General features: G+C 42.4%; 2 protein-coding genes across 4 annotated transcripts in view; one reads left to right on the forward strand and one right to left on the reverse strand.

The window, feature by feature from the left end:
• The window catches only part of tecrb (trans-2,3-enoyl-CoA reductase b), an 83,301-nt gene that overhangs the window by 48,475 nt on the left and 15,076 nt on the right, over positions 1-19,750 (reverse strand). The window contains exons 2-3 of the mRNA XM_073069246.1: positions 6,574-6,624; positions 1,058-1,109 (exon numbers count right to left, since the gene is read on the reverse strand). Of these exons, the coding sequence (XP_072925347.1) occupies positions 1,058-1,109; positions 6,574-6,624 (103 nt within the window). The remainder of the gene's footprint in view (positions 1-1,057; positions 1,110-6,573; positions 6,625-19,750) is intronic.
• nxnl1 (nucleoredoxin like 1) overlaps positions 13,102-19,750 on the forward strand; it is a 47,362-nt gene continuing 40,713 nt past the window's right edge. For 2 of the 3 annotated variants that reach the window (XR_012101810.1, XM_073069247.1), the window contains exon 1: positions 13,102-13,348. The gene's annotated coding sequence lies outside the window, so the exon portion shown is untranslated. Of the gene's footprint in view, positions 13,349-19,174; positions 19,327-19,750 lie in introns of all 3 variants that reach the window. The other variant, XR_012101809.1, reaches the window with a different exon arrangement.

Consider the following 19,750-nt stretch of genomic DNA (forward strand, 5'->3'; position numbering starts at 1 on the left):
CAGAGGGTGGTGAATCTGTGGAATTCATTGCCACAGGCAAATGTGAAGGCCAAGTCATTGGGTATATTTAAAGTGGAGGTTCATGGGTTCTGATTAGTCAGTGCATCAAAGATTACAGGGAAAAGGCCAGAGAATGGGGTTGAGAAGGAAAATAAATCAGCCACGAGTGAATGGTGGAGCAGGCTCAGTGGGCAAATGGCCTAATTCTTTTATGTCTATGATCTTAAATCAATATCTCAACATGAAGCTGGAGTTCATGTTGAGCTCACATTTAAAAAGACAGTTTTTCCCGGGTTCTTATACACATCAGTTAACTTCTGTCACTTTACTAGTGGTTTTAATCAGCCTTTGACATGGCCACTGTCAGCTTACTGACTGACCAGTAACACCACCATCACAAGTTAATATATTAATAAAAATTGCAGCTGTTTCCTTTGGGAATGCAAAATCAGAAACGTAAAAGTCTGACTCCTGCTTGGAGACGACGAGCTGATCTCAGCTGTGGATGCGATGTGCTGTTGCTGTTCTCCGACTCTCACTGAGCGGCTCAGGAGCAATACAAGATTCCTGCACCCAAAACCTTTGTTTCCCCTGTGATGACCAAGGATGAGTACCTCTACAATTCAACTTAGCTGACAACTGATTATGCCAGAAAACAATCACAAATGAATCTGGTGACACAAACTGAGATGGAAGAGCTAGACTGCATTTAACATTTAGACTGCCCGTGAATGTTTCGAAATAGAACTATCATTCAGTTAAATGGAAAGAAGACAAAAAGAAATACCAACCCGATTGCAGCTACTGCACTGTATCAGACCTATTCTGCCATCTGAAACCACTGACTAGAGTTAAGACTCAAGTTTGAAACCCACTAGAAAATGCAAGCTTGGACAGCTGCTACAGGCAAGAGAGTGTGTAACAGGCAGTTAAAAAGTGCATGAGGATAAAAGGAACTTACTGAACATCAGCTTCCCGTCAGGTTATCTAAAACAAAAACAGCACCAGGAGAGAACACTTTGCCGACTATCAACTAGCAGTCCAGCTGCATACTTACGGTTCTTATGGAACATAGCCTTGATCTCTCCAATCGTGGCATTAGGCTCCACCTGTTTAAACATTTAATAATTAGTGCAAAAGGCACACTCAGCATCCAAATTCAGATTTGGAGTCTGGGCTACAGAAATCAGAATAAATTACATCCAGTAACATAGAACTGCAGAAATGAAATCCAATTATTTAGCTAAGGGATGCAGCAATGTTGAACCTTCACCTTGCAGCAGAGGTGAAAAGGACAGCAATCTCATTGTATTTTAAACTTCTCTGGTCATAGGATTCAGGAGCTAAATACAGCATCAATGAATACCTTCTCCACTCCATCCACCCTGAAGTCCTTCATTAGAGGGTTATACCGGCACATACCAGGATCAAACCAGGGATCCTGCCTTTTTCTGAGACAAAGTGAGTGAGTGTCCCAAATGATCACTGAGGATAGAGTTTTGGGTTGGGGGGGGGGTGTAGCATTATAAACTCAGTATCAATGTCAAATGAATCAAAAATATCTCTCAAGAGTTTTTGGTCTTCATACAAGCTTGAATCATGTATTAAGGCTATTCTAGAGGCTGGCACGGGTGCAGGAGCATAGTTGTAAGAAGAGAGGTGAAAAACAATCTCTGGTCTTGCCAGTATTTCTCCAGGGCTCTAAACAAGCACTCGGCATCCAGCGCCAACAAATGCTAGGCCCATGAAATCAGATCAGCAATTTTGGAAAAGGATTACGCAATAGGGCAGGTACTATGAAACAACCAGATTTCCTTCTTTACAAGAGTGACTATATGCTTTAAAACATTAAGTGCTACAAAAAGGACTCTGAAATCTAGATTTGTACTTTCCAAAAACTACACTAACCATTTGTCTTTATTCAATATGTGTATGCAAGGGATAGAGTGCATTAGAATGAGAGCACAAGACAGAATAAGGGGATGCAAGGACTGGAGTAGGACTGAACCAAGCAGACTTCTCCAATAGCACTGCCAGCTTTGAGAAGTGAGCTAATTCCTTTTCAGCCTCTGCCTCTCAGGAACAGAAAATACAATCTATTGTTGATAACATAAAGGGCAACCAATGCAAAGTAGGCTGGTGTTACCAGGCCTGGAATAATCCATTGAGCTACCAGTTCAATAAAATCAAGTATGTTGGAATGAGGAATTTCAAGTTCCTAAGTGTCAATATCTCTGACGATCTATTCTGGACACAACTTTACTTCAGTATTCACTACGGAAAAGGATCTTGGTGATTGCAGTGATGACTTGCAGCAGATTGAAAAGCTTGAGTATGTAGATATTAAGAAAGAGCATGTGCTGGAGCTTTTGGAAAGCATCAAGTTGGATAAGTCGCAAGGACCGGATGAGATGTACCCTAGGCTACTGTGGGAGGTGAGGGAGGAGATTGCTGAGCCTCTGGCGATGATCTTTGCATCATCAATGGGGACGGGAGAGCTTCCGGAGGATTGGAGGGTTGCGGATGTTGTTCCATTATTCAAGAAAGGAAGTAGAGATAGCCCAGGAAATTATAGACCAGTGAGTCTTACTTCAGTGGTTGGTAACTTGATGGAGAAGATCCTGAGAGGCAGGATTTATTAACATTTGGAGAGGTATAACATGATTAGGAATAGTTTGCATGGCTTTGTGAAAGGCAGGTCATGGCTTACGAGCCTGATAGAATTTTTTGAGGATGTGACTAAACACATTGATGAAGGAAGAACAGTAGATGTAGTGTATATGGATTTCAGCAAGGCATTTGATAAGGTACCCCATGCAAGGCTTATTGAGAAAGTAAGGAGGCATGGGATCCAAGGGGACATTGCTTTGTGGATCCAGAACCGGCTTGCCCACAGAAGGCAAAGAGTGGTTGTAGACGGGTCATATTCTGCATGAAGGTCGGTCACCAGTGGTGTGCCTCAGGGATCTGTTCTGGGACCCTTACTCTTCCTGATTTCTAATAAAAGACCTGGATGAAGAAATGGAGGGATAGGTTAGTAAGTTTGCTGATGACACAAAGGTTGGAGGTGTTGTGGATAGTGTGGAGGGCTGTTAGAGGTTACAGCGGGACACTGATAGGATGCAAAACTGGGCTGAGAAGTGGCAGATGGAGTTCAACCCAGATAAGTGTGGAGTGGTTCATTTTGGTAGGTCAAATATGGTGGCAGAATATACCATTCTGCAGTGTGGAGGACCAAAGGGATCTTGGGCTCCGAGTCCATAGGACGCTCAAAGCAGCTGCGCAGGTTGTCTCTCTGGTTAAGAAGGCATATGGTGTATTGGCCTTCATCAATCATGGGATTGAATTTAGGGGCCAAAAGGTAATGTTGCAGCTATATAGGACCCTGGTCAGACCCCACTTGGAGTACTGTGCTCAGTTCTGGTCGCCTCGCTACAGGAAGGATGTGGAAGCCATAGAAAGGGTTCAGAGAAGATTTACAAGGATGTTGCCTGGACTGGGGAGCATGCCTTATGAAAACAGGTTGAGTGAACCCTTTTCTACTTGGAGCGAGAGAGGATGAGAGGTAACCTGATAGAGGTGTATAAGATAATGAGAGGCATTGATTGTGTGGATAGTCAGAGGCTTTTTCCTAGGGCTGAAATGGTTGCCACAAGAGGACACAGGTTTAAGGTGCTTGGAAGTAGATACAGAGCAGATGTCAAGGGTAAATTTTTTACTCAGAGAGTGGTGGGTGCGTGGAATGGGCTGCCAGCAACGGTGGTGGAGGCGGATACGATAGGGACTTTTAAGAGACTTTTGGATAGGTACATGGAGCTTAGAAAAATAGAGGGCTATGTTCAGCACAACTTTGTGGGCCAAAGGGCCCGTATTGTGCCATAGGTTTTCTATGTTTCTAACATAATGCAGCTTCAAAGAGCCAACTACGGCTATATTTCATTTGAAGTATGTCACCAAAGACACTTGCAAATTTCTACATGGAGAACATTCAAACTGGCTGCCTCACTGTCAGGGGTGGGTGGGGTGGGATGGCAACTGCACAGGATCAAAATAAGCTGCAGAGAGCTCCATCATGGACACTAGCCTCCGCAGTAGCCAGGACATCTTCAAGATGATGGATGCCAACTTTTTGAGGCATCACTTCAAGGACCCATATCACCCAGGTCATGCCTTGTTCTCATTGATACTATCAGCCTGAAGACACACACTCAATGATGCAGGAACAGTTTCTTCCCCTCTGCCATCTGATTTCTGAACAGACATTGAACTCATGAACACTTTTTTTGAAAAATTTATTTTTGCACTATTTATTTAAATATACACACACACACACACACACTCTTACTGTAATTCATTTTTTTTCTATTATCATGTATTGCATGGTACTGCTGCTGCAAAGACAACAATTTTCACAAGACACCGGTGATATTAAACTTGATTCTGTTATGCCGCACAAGATGGACACAATACCCTTTGTAGGTGGGGGAGAAAAGACTCAAAAATGCCAGTGGGTTTTGCAGAAGTACCAGAGCAAATCTGACTGTCATTAAGTCATCTAGATTTGGAAGCAGCACAGTGACACAGGAACTGGTATCACTGTCTCAGACACAACACTGACCTCTGACGTTATCTATGTCGTGTTTGATCATTCGCCCTGTGACTTCTTGAGTTTCTTCCAGGTGCTCCAGTTTCATCCCACATCCCAAAGATAAGTTGGCTGATCAACTAACTGGCCTATGTAAATTGCCCTATGGCGATTAAGCGGCAAAAGAACTAAAGGACAGTTAGTGGGTGACAGAACAGCTGCAGAGAAATAAGGAGCAGGAAAATGGGATGAATGGGATCATTCTGCTGTGAGTGGGTGTGGACCCAGCAGATAAAATGGTCTCCTGTGTCATTTTAAGTGTACATCTTTTGTGCCTTGGGTTGTTCCTACCATAAGCAGGCACATAATTAAAATCCTAGAGGGAATTATTTAATCAAAAAATTTGATAGCTCTCAGCCTGCACTTCATGTAGTGGGTGGGGGGGGGGGGGGGTTATTGAAACTTAATGGATACCACAAGGCCTGGATAGAGTGGTTGCGGAGTGGATACTTCCATTAGTAGGAGAGTTTAGGCCCTGAAGGTACAGACTCAGAACAAAGGCGTGTCTCTTTAAAACTGAGGTGAGAAAGAAATTCTTCAGCCAGAGGATGATGCATCTGTGGAATTCATTTCCAAAGGGAGTTGTGCAGGCTAAGTTATTGAGTACATTTAAGGCAAAGATTGATAGGTTTTTGATTAGTAAGGGAATAAGTATTAAGGGGAGAAGGTGGTGGAATGACCTAATTTTTCTTCTATATTTTATGGTTTAATTATGATCAGCATTGGACTTGCACACTAACTAGCTTCTAACCTAGTGAGGTGGACCCAGGCCTGGAATTGTCAGTGCCTGTAAATGACTGCCACCTGCAACATAACAAGCCTATCCATGCCTGGTCTGGCAGTAGTATCCACCTTCCTGGGTGTCCAAAGAGCAGTTGTCAGCAACTTCTATCAGAATGGATGTTTGACAACCAAAAATTGAACATTGACCAATAATATCATCAGAATGCAAGCCCCCAACCCCATCATCAATGTCCCCAACCCCCACCATTAATTCACCCACATGGCAGAAAATAAACAAGATAGCACCACAGACAGCTGATACCTCAGAAAAATATACTACAATGACAGACTTTCCCACATAATCCCCGCAGACCTTCCACGTGGGAAGAATTTCATGAAATTGAAAGTTAATACAAATGGGCTACGGGCACCTTTGCAGATAGCGACCCCTGGCCAGCATTTGCTGGTTATATGGTTGTAAAGCTTCTAATGACATTCATCACCATCTCCCAAAGCAAACCTTGCAGTGCAGTAGACTGGAACTGCAGTAAGTCACAACAGTGGGGAGGGTGGGGTGATTGTTGTGGGATGGGAAAACTGTGAAAGTGTATAGAAGTCACGGACAAATCTAGATTCTCTCAGGAACCCTTAACCATAGAAAGGCTAATCAGCTTGAATCGGCTCTCTGGGGAAGTTATAATGAATCCAATATCCGTCCTTACCCCACAACCCTGCAAGTGTTTTCCACGAGTGCTTATCCAATACCTCCTTGATCTGCTTCCTCCACATTTACCAACACAGCTCAGAAATCTGCTTTAGCTCTGCCAGTCAATTTACTGCTGTGCCCTAGGTATACTGTCCCTTCTGCCAGAGCAAATATTGCTCCTTATTTCTTCCATCAAATCTCCTGTTCATCTCTGCTCTTAAGGAAATCTACTCTTATTTCTCCATCGTCTCCTTTCCAACTACTTCTTCAGCCACTCTTTGAAACTTCATTGCATTAGCAAATCAGAGAAAAATCTTGACCGTAAGCACAATTTAAGGTGATTAATTAAAGGAGGAATTTGTAGGGTGCAGATTCCCCACTGAAAGCACTGCGTCAATGGTAAACATCAACTTTCACATGGAATAGCTAGACTTCCCCAACCAGATGCGGACACGCATATATTTTTGGAGTTAAACAAAAGACATATGATTGTGCTTACCTTGTCCAGAAAACTGAGCTTCTGCTTAGTCCTGGCATCCAAGATCTCCACCTCAAAGAAAACACAAGCTTTTTTAGATTTCTTCTGTGATTTTATCATGCGATTAGAGAGAATTAACCCATTAGTCATCATCATATTTGGGTCTGGCAATATCGTGCTCGCGTCCATTGTCTTTGTCGTCTGTTCTACTCTAAAAGTTTATCTGTCTTTTCCTCTTTTTTTAAAAGGCTACAAGAGAAATCAAGTCACTGCTTCTGCTCGTGGCACAGGGAGCTGAGATAAAGCCCACTTATCTGTTACTTCTTTTCAGGGCAGCTGTAAAAAGGAGACCGCTCAGAGAAGCAGTAACCCGATAGCCCTGGAATCTGAGCTGCGACTCTAACTAAATATAATCTAATTAAAAAGCAAACCCCAGGAGAACATCTGGGACATGGAAGGCTTGGCAAACTAGAGGAATCCATGCATATATGTTTTTTTAAACTAATAATCTTCCTGTAATAGAAAACCACAGAACCATAGAAAACCTACAGCACAATATAGGCCCTTTACCTACGATGCTACGCCCAACATGTACTTATTTTAGAAATTACCTAGGGTCACCCATAGCCCTCTATTTTTCTAAGGTCCATGTACCTATCCAGAGGTCTCTTAAAAGACCTTATCGTATCTGCCTCCACCACCGTCGCTGGCAGCCCATTCCACACCCTCACCACCCTCGGCGTAAAAAACTTGTCCTTGACATCTCCTCTGTACCTACTTCCAAGCACATTGTCAGGGCACCTGGGACACCAGATACGGGGAGGGGAAAACAATGGGGGGGGGGTCAGACATTGGTTTCGGCCATTCGTTAGGACCAGCAACACCTGCCACCCACCCAAGTCACAGAATATGAGGGGGAGGGTGGGGGGGGGGGGGAATTCTGATTGAAAATACAGTTTTCATCAGGCACTGCAGTTCTCAAAGGGTGCCAGCACTTCTAGAATAGACACAGAATTTGAAACACACATAGACATAAGTTGAATGTCTAAGATGGTGTAACTCCCTTAGGCTGCACTACTTGCATAGAACACACAGCGCTGACCCAGACCATTCGGCTCCACATTGATCTCTGCCAGTTGCCTCCTCCTACATTCAAACTGTATTTTAGACCACTTGTTTCACTTGAACCAAAAAAAAAGGATGGAAACAGATAGACCCAGGCAACAATTTTGAATGTGGCAAAGCCTTCTAAAAAAAAAACCCACCTGATAAAAGTCTTGCTGATAAACATTTGTCTACATCGGGAGAGCTTTCCCATAGACTGATCAACAACAGCCTGTAGAGTCAAAATCAGAACCACAGCCTATGCGAGACTCCTGCATCACCGAGAGCAGCCTGTACCACTAGACAGGATAGACTCACAGAGATTGCAGAAGAGAGGATTAGAGGCAGGAGAGCAGTCTTAAGAGTGCACAACATTGACTCTAGAACATATAAAATCTCATAGCATCAAGTCAAACATGGGAAAGAAGCCAACTGATTACTACCATTGCCCCCTTCAGATAATGAATTTATGCCCAATGTTGAATATTATGAAGTGGAGATGCAGAACTTCAATGGCCACTGTCAAAAGTCCGGAAGGACAAAGCTGCATGAATGGAGCACACAAAGCTTACGATCTGGCAGTTCAAAACTAGGAGGTGCTGTGGACAACTAACATCAGTGGAAATGCCCAACACCACAATACATAACCTCGTGGCTCCGCATTCCCCTCACTCCACCATTACTACTAAACCTGGGTTCAATGAGAAATGGCGGGGAAAGTCAAAAGCAGCACTAGGTTTGTGCAAAATTGAAGCAGCAGTGCAGAACGCAAATGTTCAAAATAGCATGCAATAGACTGAGCTACATAATCTTTCAACCAATGAATCAGTCCTGCCATGGCCAGTTGTGAATGGTGCAGGACAACTAAACAGTTAACAGGATGTGGCAACTTCAAGAACTAGCCTATCCTCCAGCTCTGAAGGCTAGCAGCGACCACATTCAAACAGAAGTGTTGAGTGGAAGGATTCATCTCGGCTTCCTCCTGAGGTCACCAGACACAGAATTCAGTCTTCAAACAATTCAATTTATTCCATTTAATAAAAGAAATGGCTGCAACCAGTGGATACAGCAAACGTGATGGGAGCAGGGAACATGAGAGTCGCATGATTAGGAAGTGTACACCAGCCCCACCTCTAACAAACCTATTCCATTTCACTTCCCAACAATGTAGGACATTACCCAGGCATGTCCAGCTAATAAGACATATCCAATCTAGACAATCGTTACCCAAAGAGTATCTTAGCTAGTTGATTCACAGCCTCACTTGGAAACACCAATGCCCAGGGACAGAAAAGGCTACTAAAAGTGGTGGATACAGCCCAGTCCCCACCATAAAGTACTGCTGCAAGAAAGCAACATTCATCATCAAAGACCCTTATCATCCAGGACATGTCCTCTTCTCTCTGCTACCATTGGGTAGGAGGTTCAGAAGCTTGAAGTCTCAGACCACCAGGTACAAGAACAGGTATTACCCTACAACCGTCAGGTTCTTGAACCGATGTGGATAACTTCATTCATCACTATTCTGAACTGATCCTATAACCTACAGAAGGATTTCAATGACTCTTTAGAGATTTTGCTCTTGGTATTATTTTTTTGATATGCATAGATTGTCTTCTGTTTGCACATTGGTTGTTTGTCAGCTTTTGTCTGTTTATGTATAGATCTTCATAAAATTCTACTGTAGTTCTTTTTGCTGTAAATATCTGCAAGAAAATAAATCTCAAGGTTGTACAGTGGATTCCAGTTAATTGGAATACATGTTGGGGAAATATCAAAGGAGCAGATGGAATATAATTTGGGAAGTACATGGACATGCACTTTGGCACAAGGAATAAAGGCATTAACTATTTTGTAAATGGGAAGAAAATTTAAAAAAATCAGAGGTGCTGAGGGACTTGTGAGTTCTCGTGCAGGATTCCCTAAAGATTAACTTTCAGATTGAGTTGGTAGTGAGGAAGACAAATGCAATGTTAGCATTCATTTCAAGAGGACTAAAATATAAAATAAAGAATGTAATGCTGTGAGTTTATAAGGTATTGGTCATACCACACTTGGAGAACTGTGAGCAGTTCTGAGCCCTTTATCTAAGAAGGGTTGTGCTGGCTTTGGAGAGAGTCCAGAGAAGGTTCACAAGAATGAATCCAGGAATGAAAATGTTAGCATATGAGGAGCATTTGATGGCTCTGGGTCTGCACTCACCAGAGATTAGAATAAGTGGAGGGGGGGGGGGGGGAGAATCTCATTGAAACCTATCAAACGTTGAAAGGTCTGGATAGAATGGAAGTGGAGAGAATGTTTCTTATAGTGGTGCCTAGGACCAGAGGGTATACCCACAGAACTGAGAGGCATTCATTTAGAACAGAATTGAGTAAAACTTTTTTTAGCCAGAGGGTGGTTATTCTAGATTCACCATCCTCTTTGCCACAGACAGGTGTGCAAGCTAAGTCTCTGGGTATATTTAAGTCAGAGGTTGATAGGTCCTTGATTAATTAGAATATCAGAGGTTATAGGGAGAAGGCAGGAGAACGGGGTTGAGAGGGATAATAAATCAGCCATGATGGAATGGTGGAGCCGACTCAATGGGCCGAATGGCCTAATTCTGCTCCTAGGTCTGATGTTCTTAAAAGAACAAGACAGCATTCACTAGATGAATTCCTCCGTGGGTAACTATTAGAAACCTATACTGTATCGTTTTACAGTACTGTAGTAGTATTGGTAGTGTTCTAATTTAATCTGTATTTCTTTTAATTATTTGTTACTCTGTTAAATGGTAGCTTGTTTTTTTAAAATATACCTTAACTACTTCCATAAACTTCGATTAATTGAGACAGTCTTCTTAATTGAGCCATAATGTATTGGTCCCGATGTGTCCCAATTAACCAGAATTCACTGTATATAGTAACATACATGTACATTGATAATAAATTTATATTGAACTTTGAACACTGTCAGAACATCTCTGCAGGTGAAAGAGGCTCTCCACCAGCCTCTCATGGACAATTAAGGTTGGACAATAAAAATGGGCTTTGCCAGTGACAACATGGTCCTAAAAAACAAATGAAGTAAATAATTGCAACAAACAAAATGCTGGAGGAACTCAGCAGGCCAGGCAGCATCTATGGAAATGAATACAGTTGACATTTTGGACCGAGAGCCTTAATCAAGACTGGAGAAAAAAAGATGAGGAGTCAGAGTTGGGGGGGGGGGAGGGGTGATACATGAAACTATAGGACAGGAGGAAAGGATGAAGTACAAAACTGGGAAGTTGATTGGTGAAAGAAATACAGGGCTGGGGGGAGAGGGGATTTGATAGGAGAGGACAGAAGGCCATGGATGAAAGAAAAGGGGGAGGAGCACCAGATGGGCAGGTAAATAGATATGGTGAGAGAGGGCAATGGGAAAAGGGAGTGGTGAAGGAGGCCGGGTGGGGGGGGATTACCAGGAGTTCAAGAAATCGACGTTCATGCCATCAGATTGGAGGCAACCTAGATGGAATACAATGCGTCGCTCCAACCTGAGTGTGGCCTCATCACGACAGTAGAAGAAGCCATAGATTGAAATGTCAGAAGGGGAATGGGAAGCTGAATTAAAATGGGTAGCCACTGGGAGATCCCACTTTTTCTAGCAGAGAGCACAGGCTCTCGAAGCGGTCTCCTAATCTACGCCAAGTTTCACCAATATACAGAAGGCCACACCGGGAGCACAAGATACAGAAGATGACCCCAACAGACTTACAGGTGAAGTGTTGCCTCACCTGGAAGGACTGTCTGAGGCCCTGAATGGTAGTGAGGGAGGAGGTGTAGGGGCAGGTGTAGCACTTGCTTTGCTTGCAAGGATAAGTGCCAGGAGAGAGATAAGTGGGGAGGGATGAATGGACAAGGGAAATAATTCTTGGATTGGTCTAGATTAACTGAGGGGAACCAAGAATAATTATAGAGGGTGATTTCCTGCTTCCCCTCCCCATTGCCATTATTGGGCTCGCCTTCCCTGGGAATTTTTAATCTCCCGGATGTTGAAAGTATTTAGTCACATTGCTTCTTCCATTCGTGTCTACCAGGCAGCTCCCCAATTTCTGATGTTTCCATGGGATCATCCATCATATCTCCTGTTGTTGATTAATTAGTGGACAATCAGTCTAAAATCAAATGCAAAGTAGCAAACAAATAATTCCTTGGGCCATGATCACTAAAGGATGATCAGGGGTTATAATAACTGACCTATAGAGACACACTTGAACAAAATCATATTAAAAGCTTGGACATCGCAATAACCAAGCTACTAATACGATAACAACACACACAAAATGCTGGTGGAACACAGCAGGCCAGGCGGCATCTATAGGGAGAAGCGCTGTCGACGTTTCGGGCCGAGACCCTTCGTCAGAGTCCTGACAAAGGGTCTCGGCCCGAAACGTCGACAGCGCTTCTCCCTATAGATGCTGCCTGGCCTGCTGTGTTCCACCAGCATTCTGTGTGTGTTGTTGTTTGAATTTCCAGCATCTGCAGATTTCCTCGTGTTTACTAATACGATAGCTCTTTTCTCAGTAAAAGTGGCTGGAAGTTCTATCAAAACTCCTTCAAGCAACTGCACAAGACTTCAGCTCCCAATTCTCCACTTGTACAGGACCATTATCGGTCAGGAATCTCAGTTCCCCCCTACCCACCCCACTCTACAGACAGTTACCAACCACCAACATGAGACAGGCTCACTGAAAAGGAGTTAGCAAGAGAACATCTGACAACCTTATCGTCGCTGCAGAAGCTTCCATAACACTTCAGTGCTAGAAACTGGTCCATGGGATGGGCTAGGGGGATAGGCCAGAGCAGTCTGTAGGCAATCAATAACCCATTAAACTCAGACCACCCATTACTAATTGTGTGGCCAATTACTAACTTCTTGCTTGCTGACTCAGCCAGTATGAATTACTTGTTGCTGGAGGATGCAGAGGGCTATTCTTGGCATTGCTGCCTCATTGGTGGATAAATCCTGGCATCAGGGCCCAAGATCTGCATCAGCAATTTGTGGCTTTTACTCATTAGGAAAAAAAACATGTCACAAGACTGTAAACTTCCAAGTGAAACTAAGAGAAACCTGTTTCCATTGGTTGAAGGGTCAATAACGCAGATTTCAAAACAAAGAACAAGAGGAGAAACACTTTAGGCAGAGTCAGATTTGGAACACACTGTCTGATCTGGCAGTGGGTAGAGATTTAACAGTGATCTTCAAACTGAATAGGTAGTAATAAAAGTAGGAGCAGTAATCAGTGGCTCTTTGAAAGTGCTGACATGCACTCAATGAGCCAAATAATCTCCTTCTAAGGTTGGTTATTCTATGTGATACTGGCTTGTGGAAAAAGGTCTTTTTACTGATACAGGAGGACACTTCATGTCCCAAAATGGCTGGTGATGAGCTTCTAATGCAGTTAGGGTTCTGTAGAGCCTTGGTGACAGGCAAAGTGAAAGCAAGCTGGGTGTGCGTTAATGTGCAAATATGATCACTTATTTGCAGCTGTTAAAACTGAGCACCGACCTAGACTCGTGTTGGTTATATTAATAGAACCTACAGGCAGGAACAAACGTAGCGGGGAGTGTAGATAAGGAACAACGATCATCACACAGCCGTCCTTCATGGAGAGATAGCAGCGCTGGACTTTACCTGGAAACCTGGCTCCATAATCAGTGCAATAACAGTAAGCTACTCACTGTTTTAATTTGCCTCCTAGAAAAGCTCATACACTATTAGCTGTTACAGTGGCCTAGCAATCAGTCTAAATCAGGAGAGGTGTGACGTTTGTTAAAGTCTTGATAGGTCAAAGAAAGTAGCAAAGATTCAGCCCCAAGATTTTTCAACAACTTGGATTGGGTTTGAGACAATGAGTACGGTAATATTTTAGACAAGAAGTTGCCAAATGTATTGCTGCAGTCCAAGCACATAAAAAACTCCAGCTCACAATTAGTGATTTGTTTGGCTGCTTTTTTGGGGCTGGAGAAGGGATGAGGGGGAAGATGGGAAGGAGAAGGAACAATGACTTCAGCATTCTAAAGTTATAAATGGTTATCTGTGGTAACTTCCTCAGACAGAGTCTAAGTAGCAGGGCTCTAGGCCAAGGTACACTCCCGTCCACCATTAGCCTTCCCACAACTTTTCAGATAATAATGCTCAGATTTATAAAAAGGTGGGAAGGGTCATTTCTCACAATACTGAAACGAGAGTCTGTGAGCTTCTGCGCAGCAACTCAAAACTCTACGCAGATAGAACACATATGCAGTACCATACTGCTTGACAGTATGTAGATAGGATCCAGTAACGATTGCTTGGAACCTAAACCCAGCAAATCCACATTGCAGGAAAACATCAGACAGCTATACCTGAAAGTCTTCACACTGTAAAATTCTGGTATACGTATCCTATTGTCACATGTAACAAGATACGGTGAAAAACTTAGCTGGAAATCTTAATACTCAAAAATTATTGGTGGAACTCAGCAAATCAGGCAGCATTTAAGGAGAGGAATAAACAGCTGAGTCTTTAGGGCCATGACCCTTCATTAGGACTGTGAAAGGCTTGTGTTTTATGTGCCATACACAGTTACACTGAAGTAAAAGAAAGACAACAATGCAGATTATAGTTTGCAGTTAAAAAGAAAGTTCTGTGCCAGTAGACAGATAAAGTACACGGGGCATGACAAGGTGGATTAGGAGATCAAGAATTCATACTTTAGTTTATGAGAGGTATGTCCAAAGTATAATAACAGTAGCACAGAAAAGATAATAGTCTTCATTATGTTGACTACTTTTCCAAGGCTGCAGGAAACATAGTCAATGGAGAGGAGGTTAGTTTGTGTGATGGACTGTTTCAATTGTGGCAGTTACTCAAGTTCTAGGTCTTCCTTCCTTCATGAATAGAACAATCAAGTAGCCAATGGTCTTTTAAAGTTAAAAGTAAAAATATATAAACAGTGAAAAAACTAAGAATCGTGACATTTAGCTACAGTTTGAAAAGTCCTCACCATTCAAGTCATTCATGGATTTGAGGTTGCCTGACTGAATGACAGTCTTTCCTGTGATTAGTTAACAATTCCATTATGGTCATCAGTATAATGGAAAGCAGGGTACACAAATTAAGATGTCTACTGCTAAGCAAGGTGTCGAGCACTGAGCAGGAAGTCTGAGGTAATATAATCATTTTTATAGTTCTGAAACATTAGCCTTGTTTCCTCTCCTCATGACTGCTGCCTCCAATATTATCCTGTACACTATCATGATCTTGCATTTTATGTATGACATTACATAATGGTAATGTAATGGTAAGTGTTGCACTTGATTTTGCACTTTTGGGAGAGAAACTTTCTTTGCATATCTTCCAGTTTCCAGAATATGAGTGAGTCCTTTGCTTTTTTGAATGTTTCCTTATTTTATTTTTAAGTAGTTCCAGACTGTTAAGAAACAGTGATTTATTTTTAGTAAGTAACTCATGTCTTTTAAAAAGATATAAAACGAATTCTCGGCTATATTTCTTCTTTGGGGGATCTTCCACTGCAAAAATCTGTTATTGGATGAAACAATCTCGGAATCACAACCTTGAAGCTTAACCCATTTAGAACTCAAGCAGCAGTCAGTTTTGGGTTTCTCTCTCGCTCTGGGTCTACACTGATGACATGATGTTCACACACCGTAAAGCTCTGAACTAAATGTGGCTTGTTACCATGAGTAAAATGGTAGAATTGTTAATTCTGCAGCACTTATAGGAGAAAAATCTGTTGAGCATGCTGCAGAACCTATCTTTCTGACAAAAAGTAATTTATTTACCCCAATCTATATAAAAGTATTCCCTCATTAGTAGACTATATTCTGCAATTCTAATCTCTACATTTCACCACTTTATTACAGAAGGCCTAAATAAAACATTCAAAACTTTCTTACATCTTTTCTTTCCTAGTTCTAGTACCAGCTTGTTATATTCTCCCTATCTGTGAAATAACTTTAACCAAATTACTGAATTCTTTCTACATTTCACCTATTTCCAACAGATATATCAAAGTTCAAAGTAAAATTTATTATCAGAGTACATACACGTCACAACATACAACCCTGACATTCTTCCGATAGAAAAGTACCGTAGATTCCGGACTACAGAGCGCACCTGATTTTAAGCCGCTGGCACTAATTTTAGAAATAAAATCATTTTTTTAAATGTAAAGGCCGCACCGGATTTTCGGCCGCACCGGATTTTCGGCCGCAGGTGTCCCACGTTGTAATATGAGATATTTACACAGAAAGATATTACACGTGAGGATTTTTTTAACTTTTAATTAAATCCATATGGTAACAAAAACAAATACATATTGCAAATGCTTTTTTTCGAACCGTGCCCGTACGCGGCTACTTTTAAATATACGTTGCGTATACTTCTTTACTGAACAACATTCCAATATCTCCTAACGACTGGTAAAAAATATATATACTGCAGCCTACCAGGAAAAGTTATTGATACCTTTAACTTAAAAGCAGAGTTCGCTCAGATCCAAAGCCGCTCGCGTAATCCGCTCCCCCCTCCTTTCCGTTTCATCGCAAACGGCATTTAAAAGCAGATTTTGCTCGGATCCAAAGCCGCTCGCGTAATCCGCTCCCCCCTCCTTTCCGTTTCATCGCAAACGGCATTTTCCCACAAGACGCCGCGAAACCGGGTGTGACGTCATAGCATCCCGCGATGTAGTACAGAAAACAAATATAGTTTAAACTAAGTAGGGTAGGTAGCACAATGCTTCGAGTGTTTTCCATGTTGATGAGGGTGAGTACAAATGACTGATTTACAATAATTTAATTGTGAAAGTGCGCTTGATTTATCGTACAATTTCATTGGACCTCTGTGAACTACTCATCAATTTTATTGGTCTACTGTTACGAGGCAAAATATTTACGAGGCGGCATGAAAAAAACCTTGCATTAGCTGCTTCGGATTATTGGCCGCAAAGTTCAAAGCTGTTCAAAATGTGGGAAAAAAGTAGCGGCTTAAAATCCGGAATCTACGGTAGATGTGAACAGTAAACATCAGGAACTGTGAACTGTAAACAAACTGTGCAAATGCAGATATAAATAACAATAAATAACAAGCCTGAAATAGCAATATAACAGAGTCCTTAAATAAGTGTAGCTATCTCCTTTTGTTCAAGAGACTAATGCTTGACGGGTAGTAACAGTTCCTGAACCTGGTAGTGTGAGTCCTGAGGCACTTGTACCTTCTATCTGATAGCAGCACAGAGAAAGGAGCATGGCCTGGGTGGTGAGCATCTTTGATGATGGGTGGTGAGCATCTTTGATGATGGGTGCTGCTTTTCTACGGCATCGTTTCACATAGATGTGCTCAATGGTTGGGAGGGTTTTACCTATGATGTACTGGGCCGAATACACTACCTTTTTGTAGGATTTTGGTGTTCTCATACTAGGCCATAATGCAGTCAGTCAGCACACTTTCACCACACATAGAACCATAGAACATTACAGCACAGAAACAGGTGTTTTGGCTGTGCCGAACCATTTTTCTACCTAGTCCCACTGACCTGCATCTGGACTATATCCCTCCATACACCTCTCATCCATGTACCTTTCCAAGTTTTTCTTAAATGTTAAAAGTGAGCCCGCATTTACCACTTCATCTGGCAGCTCATTCCACACTCCCACCACTCTCTGTGTGAAAAAGCCCCCCCAATGTTCCCTTTAAACTTTTCCCCTTTCACCCTTAACCCATGTCCTCTGGTTTTTTTCTCCCCTAGCCTCAGTGGAAAAAGCCTGCTTGCATTCACTCCATCTATACCTATTATAATTTTATATATCTCTATCAAATCTCTCCTCGTTCTTCTACGCTCCAGGGAATAAAGTCCTAACCTATTCAACCTTTCTCTGTAACTCAGTTTCTCAAGTCCTGGCAACAAACATCCTTGTAAACCTTCTCTGCACTCTTTTAACCTTATTAATATCCTTCCTGTAAATTTGGTGACCAAAACTGCACACAATACTCCAAATTCGGCCTCACCAATGCCTTATACAACCTCACTATAACATCCCTACTCTTATATTCAATTCTTTGATTTATAAAGGCCAATGGACCAAAGGCTCTCTTTACGACCCTATCTACCTGCGACGCCATTTTTAGGGAATTTTGTATCTGTATTCCCAGTTCCCTCTGTCCTACTGCACTCCTCAGTGCCCTACCATTTACCTTGTATGTCCGTCCAAAGTGCAATACCTCACACTTGTCTGTATTCACGAAGGATCTGTTTTTTAATCTGATAGTCATAAAAGCGAATGATAATAGAGTGAGGTTTGGCAGGATCCCAATTAGGCGGGGTAACTCGGTGAGCGCGCTCAGATTTTGGTAGTTCTGATAATATATCAGGGAATAAATCTTTCAGCATTTGAGCACAAAAATCGATAGGTTGATTACCCTCCAGTTTTTCAGGAAGCCCAAGAATTCTGATATTGCACCTTCGATTCCTGGTCTCCAAATCTGTCAGTTTCTTCAGTAACCTTTTTAAGTTGTTCCTTAGAAATTTTCTTGAAACCTTCGATATCCTTCTGCAACACCGGTAGAGATTCTTCATGTAGCTTAATACGAATTTCATGGTCATTCACAGTCTGCTGTATACTTCCAAGTTTCCGATTAAGCATTTTCAGTTCAGATTTAACCAGGTCGAAGGAATTCTGTAACAAGTCAAACTTGGATTCCAAGTCATCCAGTTTATCCAATTTTTCGAGTCTCTCTGACATTTGTTGAGACATTTCAGCCAAAGTCTCTAAAGTAGCCTCTTTTCTAGAGTGTTTTCTACTCATGGTGCTCTCACCGCGATAGGTTTACACAGCAAAGTAAGCGAATAGTTTTGGAGCACGTAGCTACTGCAACCTACTCCATTACAGCCACCGGAAGTCCTCCACACTTGTCTCTATTAAACTCCATCTGCCATATTGCACCCCATTTTTCCAGATGGTCCAAATCCCTCTGCAAGTTTTGAAAAACCTTCCTCACTGTCCACTACACCTCCAATCTTTGCATCATCAGCAAATTTGCTGATCCATAGATTTGCTCATCTATAGAAGTTTGCCAAGGTTTTTGATAACACGCTGAAACTCCACCGACTTTTGAAGAAGTTGAGGCGCTTTCATGTTTTCAGTCTCCCTCCTGTATGCTGATTCATCAGCCCCTTTGATACAGCCCACAACCGTGGCGTCGTCAGCAAACTTGTATACGGTGTTGGAGTTGTACTTGGCCACACAATCATAGGTGTAAAGCGAGTAGAGCAGGGGCTAAGTACACATCGCTGCAGAGATTGTGGAGGAGATGATTTTGCCAATCCAAACTGACTGGGGTCTACACGTGAGGAAAACCAGGATCCAATTGCACAAGGGGGAATTGAGGTCCAGGTCTTGCAGTTTATTGATTAGTTTTGAGGGATGATGGTGTTAAATGCCGAGCTGTAATTGATAAAGAGCATCCTGATCTATGCACCTTTGCTGTCCAGATGTTCCAGAGTTGTGTGAAGAACCAACGAGATAGTATCTGCTGTATACCTGTTGCTTCGGTAGGCGAATTGGAGCGACTCCCAAGTCACCATTCAAACAGGAGCTGATGTGCTTCAACACCAGCCTCTCAAAACACTTCATACCTGTGGAGGTAAGTGCCAATAGGCAACAGTCATTTAAGACAGGTTACCACACTCTTCTTTGGCACCACTATGATTGAAGCCTACTTGAAGCAGGCAGGTACCACACACTGCCAGAGCGAGAGGTTAAAAATATCTGTGAATACACCAGTCAGTCAGCATAGGTCTTCAGTAATCAGCCAGGTACTCCATCTGGACCAAATGCTTTCCTTGGATTCACTCCCCTGATGGCAGCCCGCATGTCATCTTCAGATACCGAGACCAAAGGCTCACCGGGAGACATGGGGATGCGCGATGGTTCCTCCCTACTCTGGTAGTCAAAGTGAGCATAAAAGGCATTGAGCTAATCCGGAAATGAAGGTCTGCTGTCCCTATGTTGCAGATTTAACTTTGTAGGAGGTTATGGCATTCGAATTCTGCCACAGCTGTCGAGCA

Source organism: Hemitrygon akajei, chromosome 16 (assembly GCF_048418815.1).
Source record: "Hemitrygon akajei chromosome 16, sHemAka1.3, whole genome shotgun sequence".
Taxonomy (NCBI): domain Eukaryota; kingdom Metazoa; phylum Chordata; class Chondrichthyes; order Myliobatiformes; family Dasyatidae; genus Hemitrygon; species Hemitrygon akajei.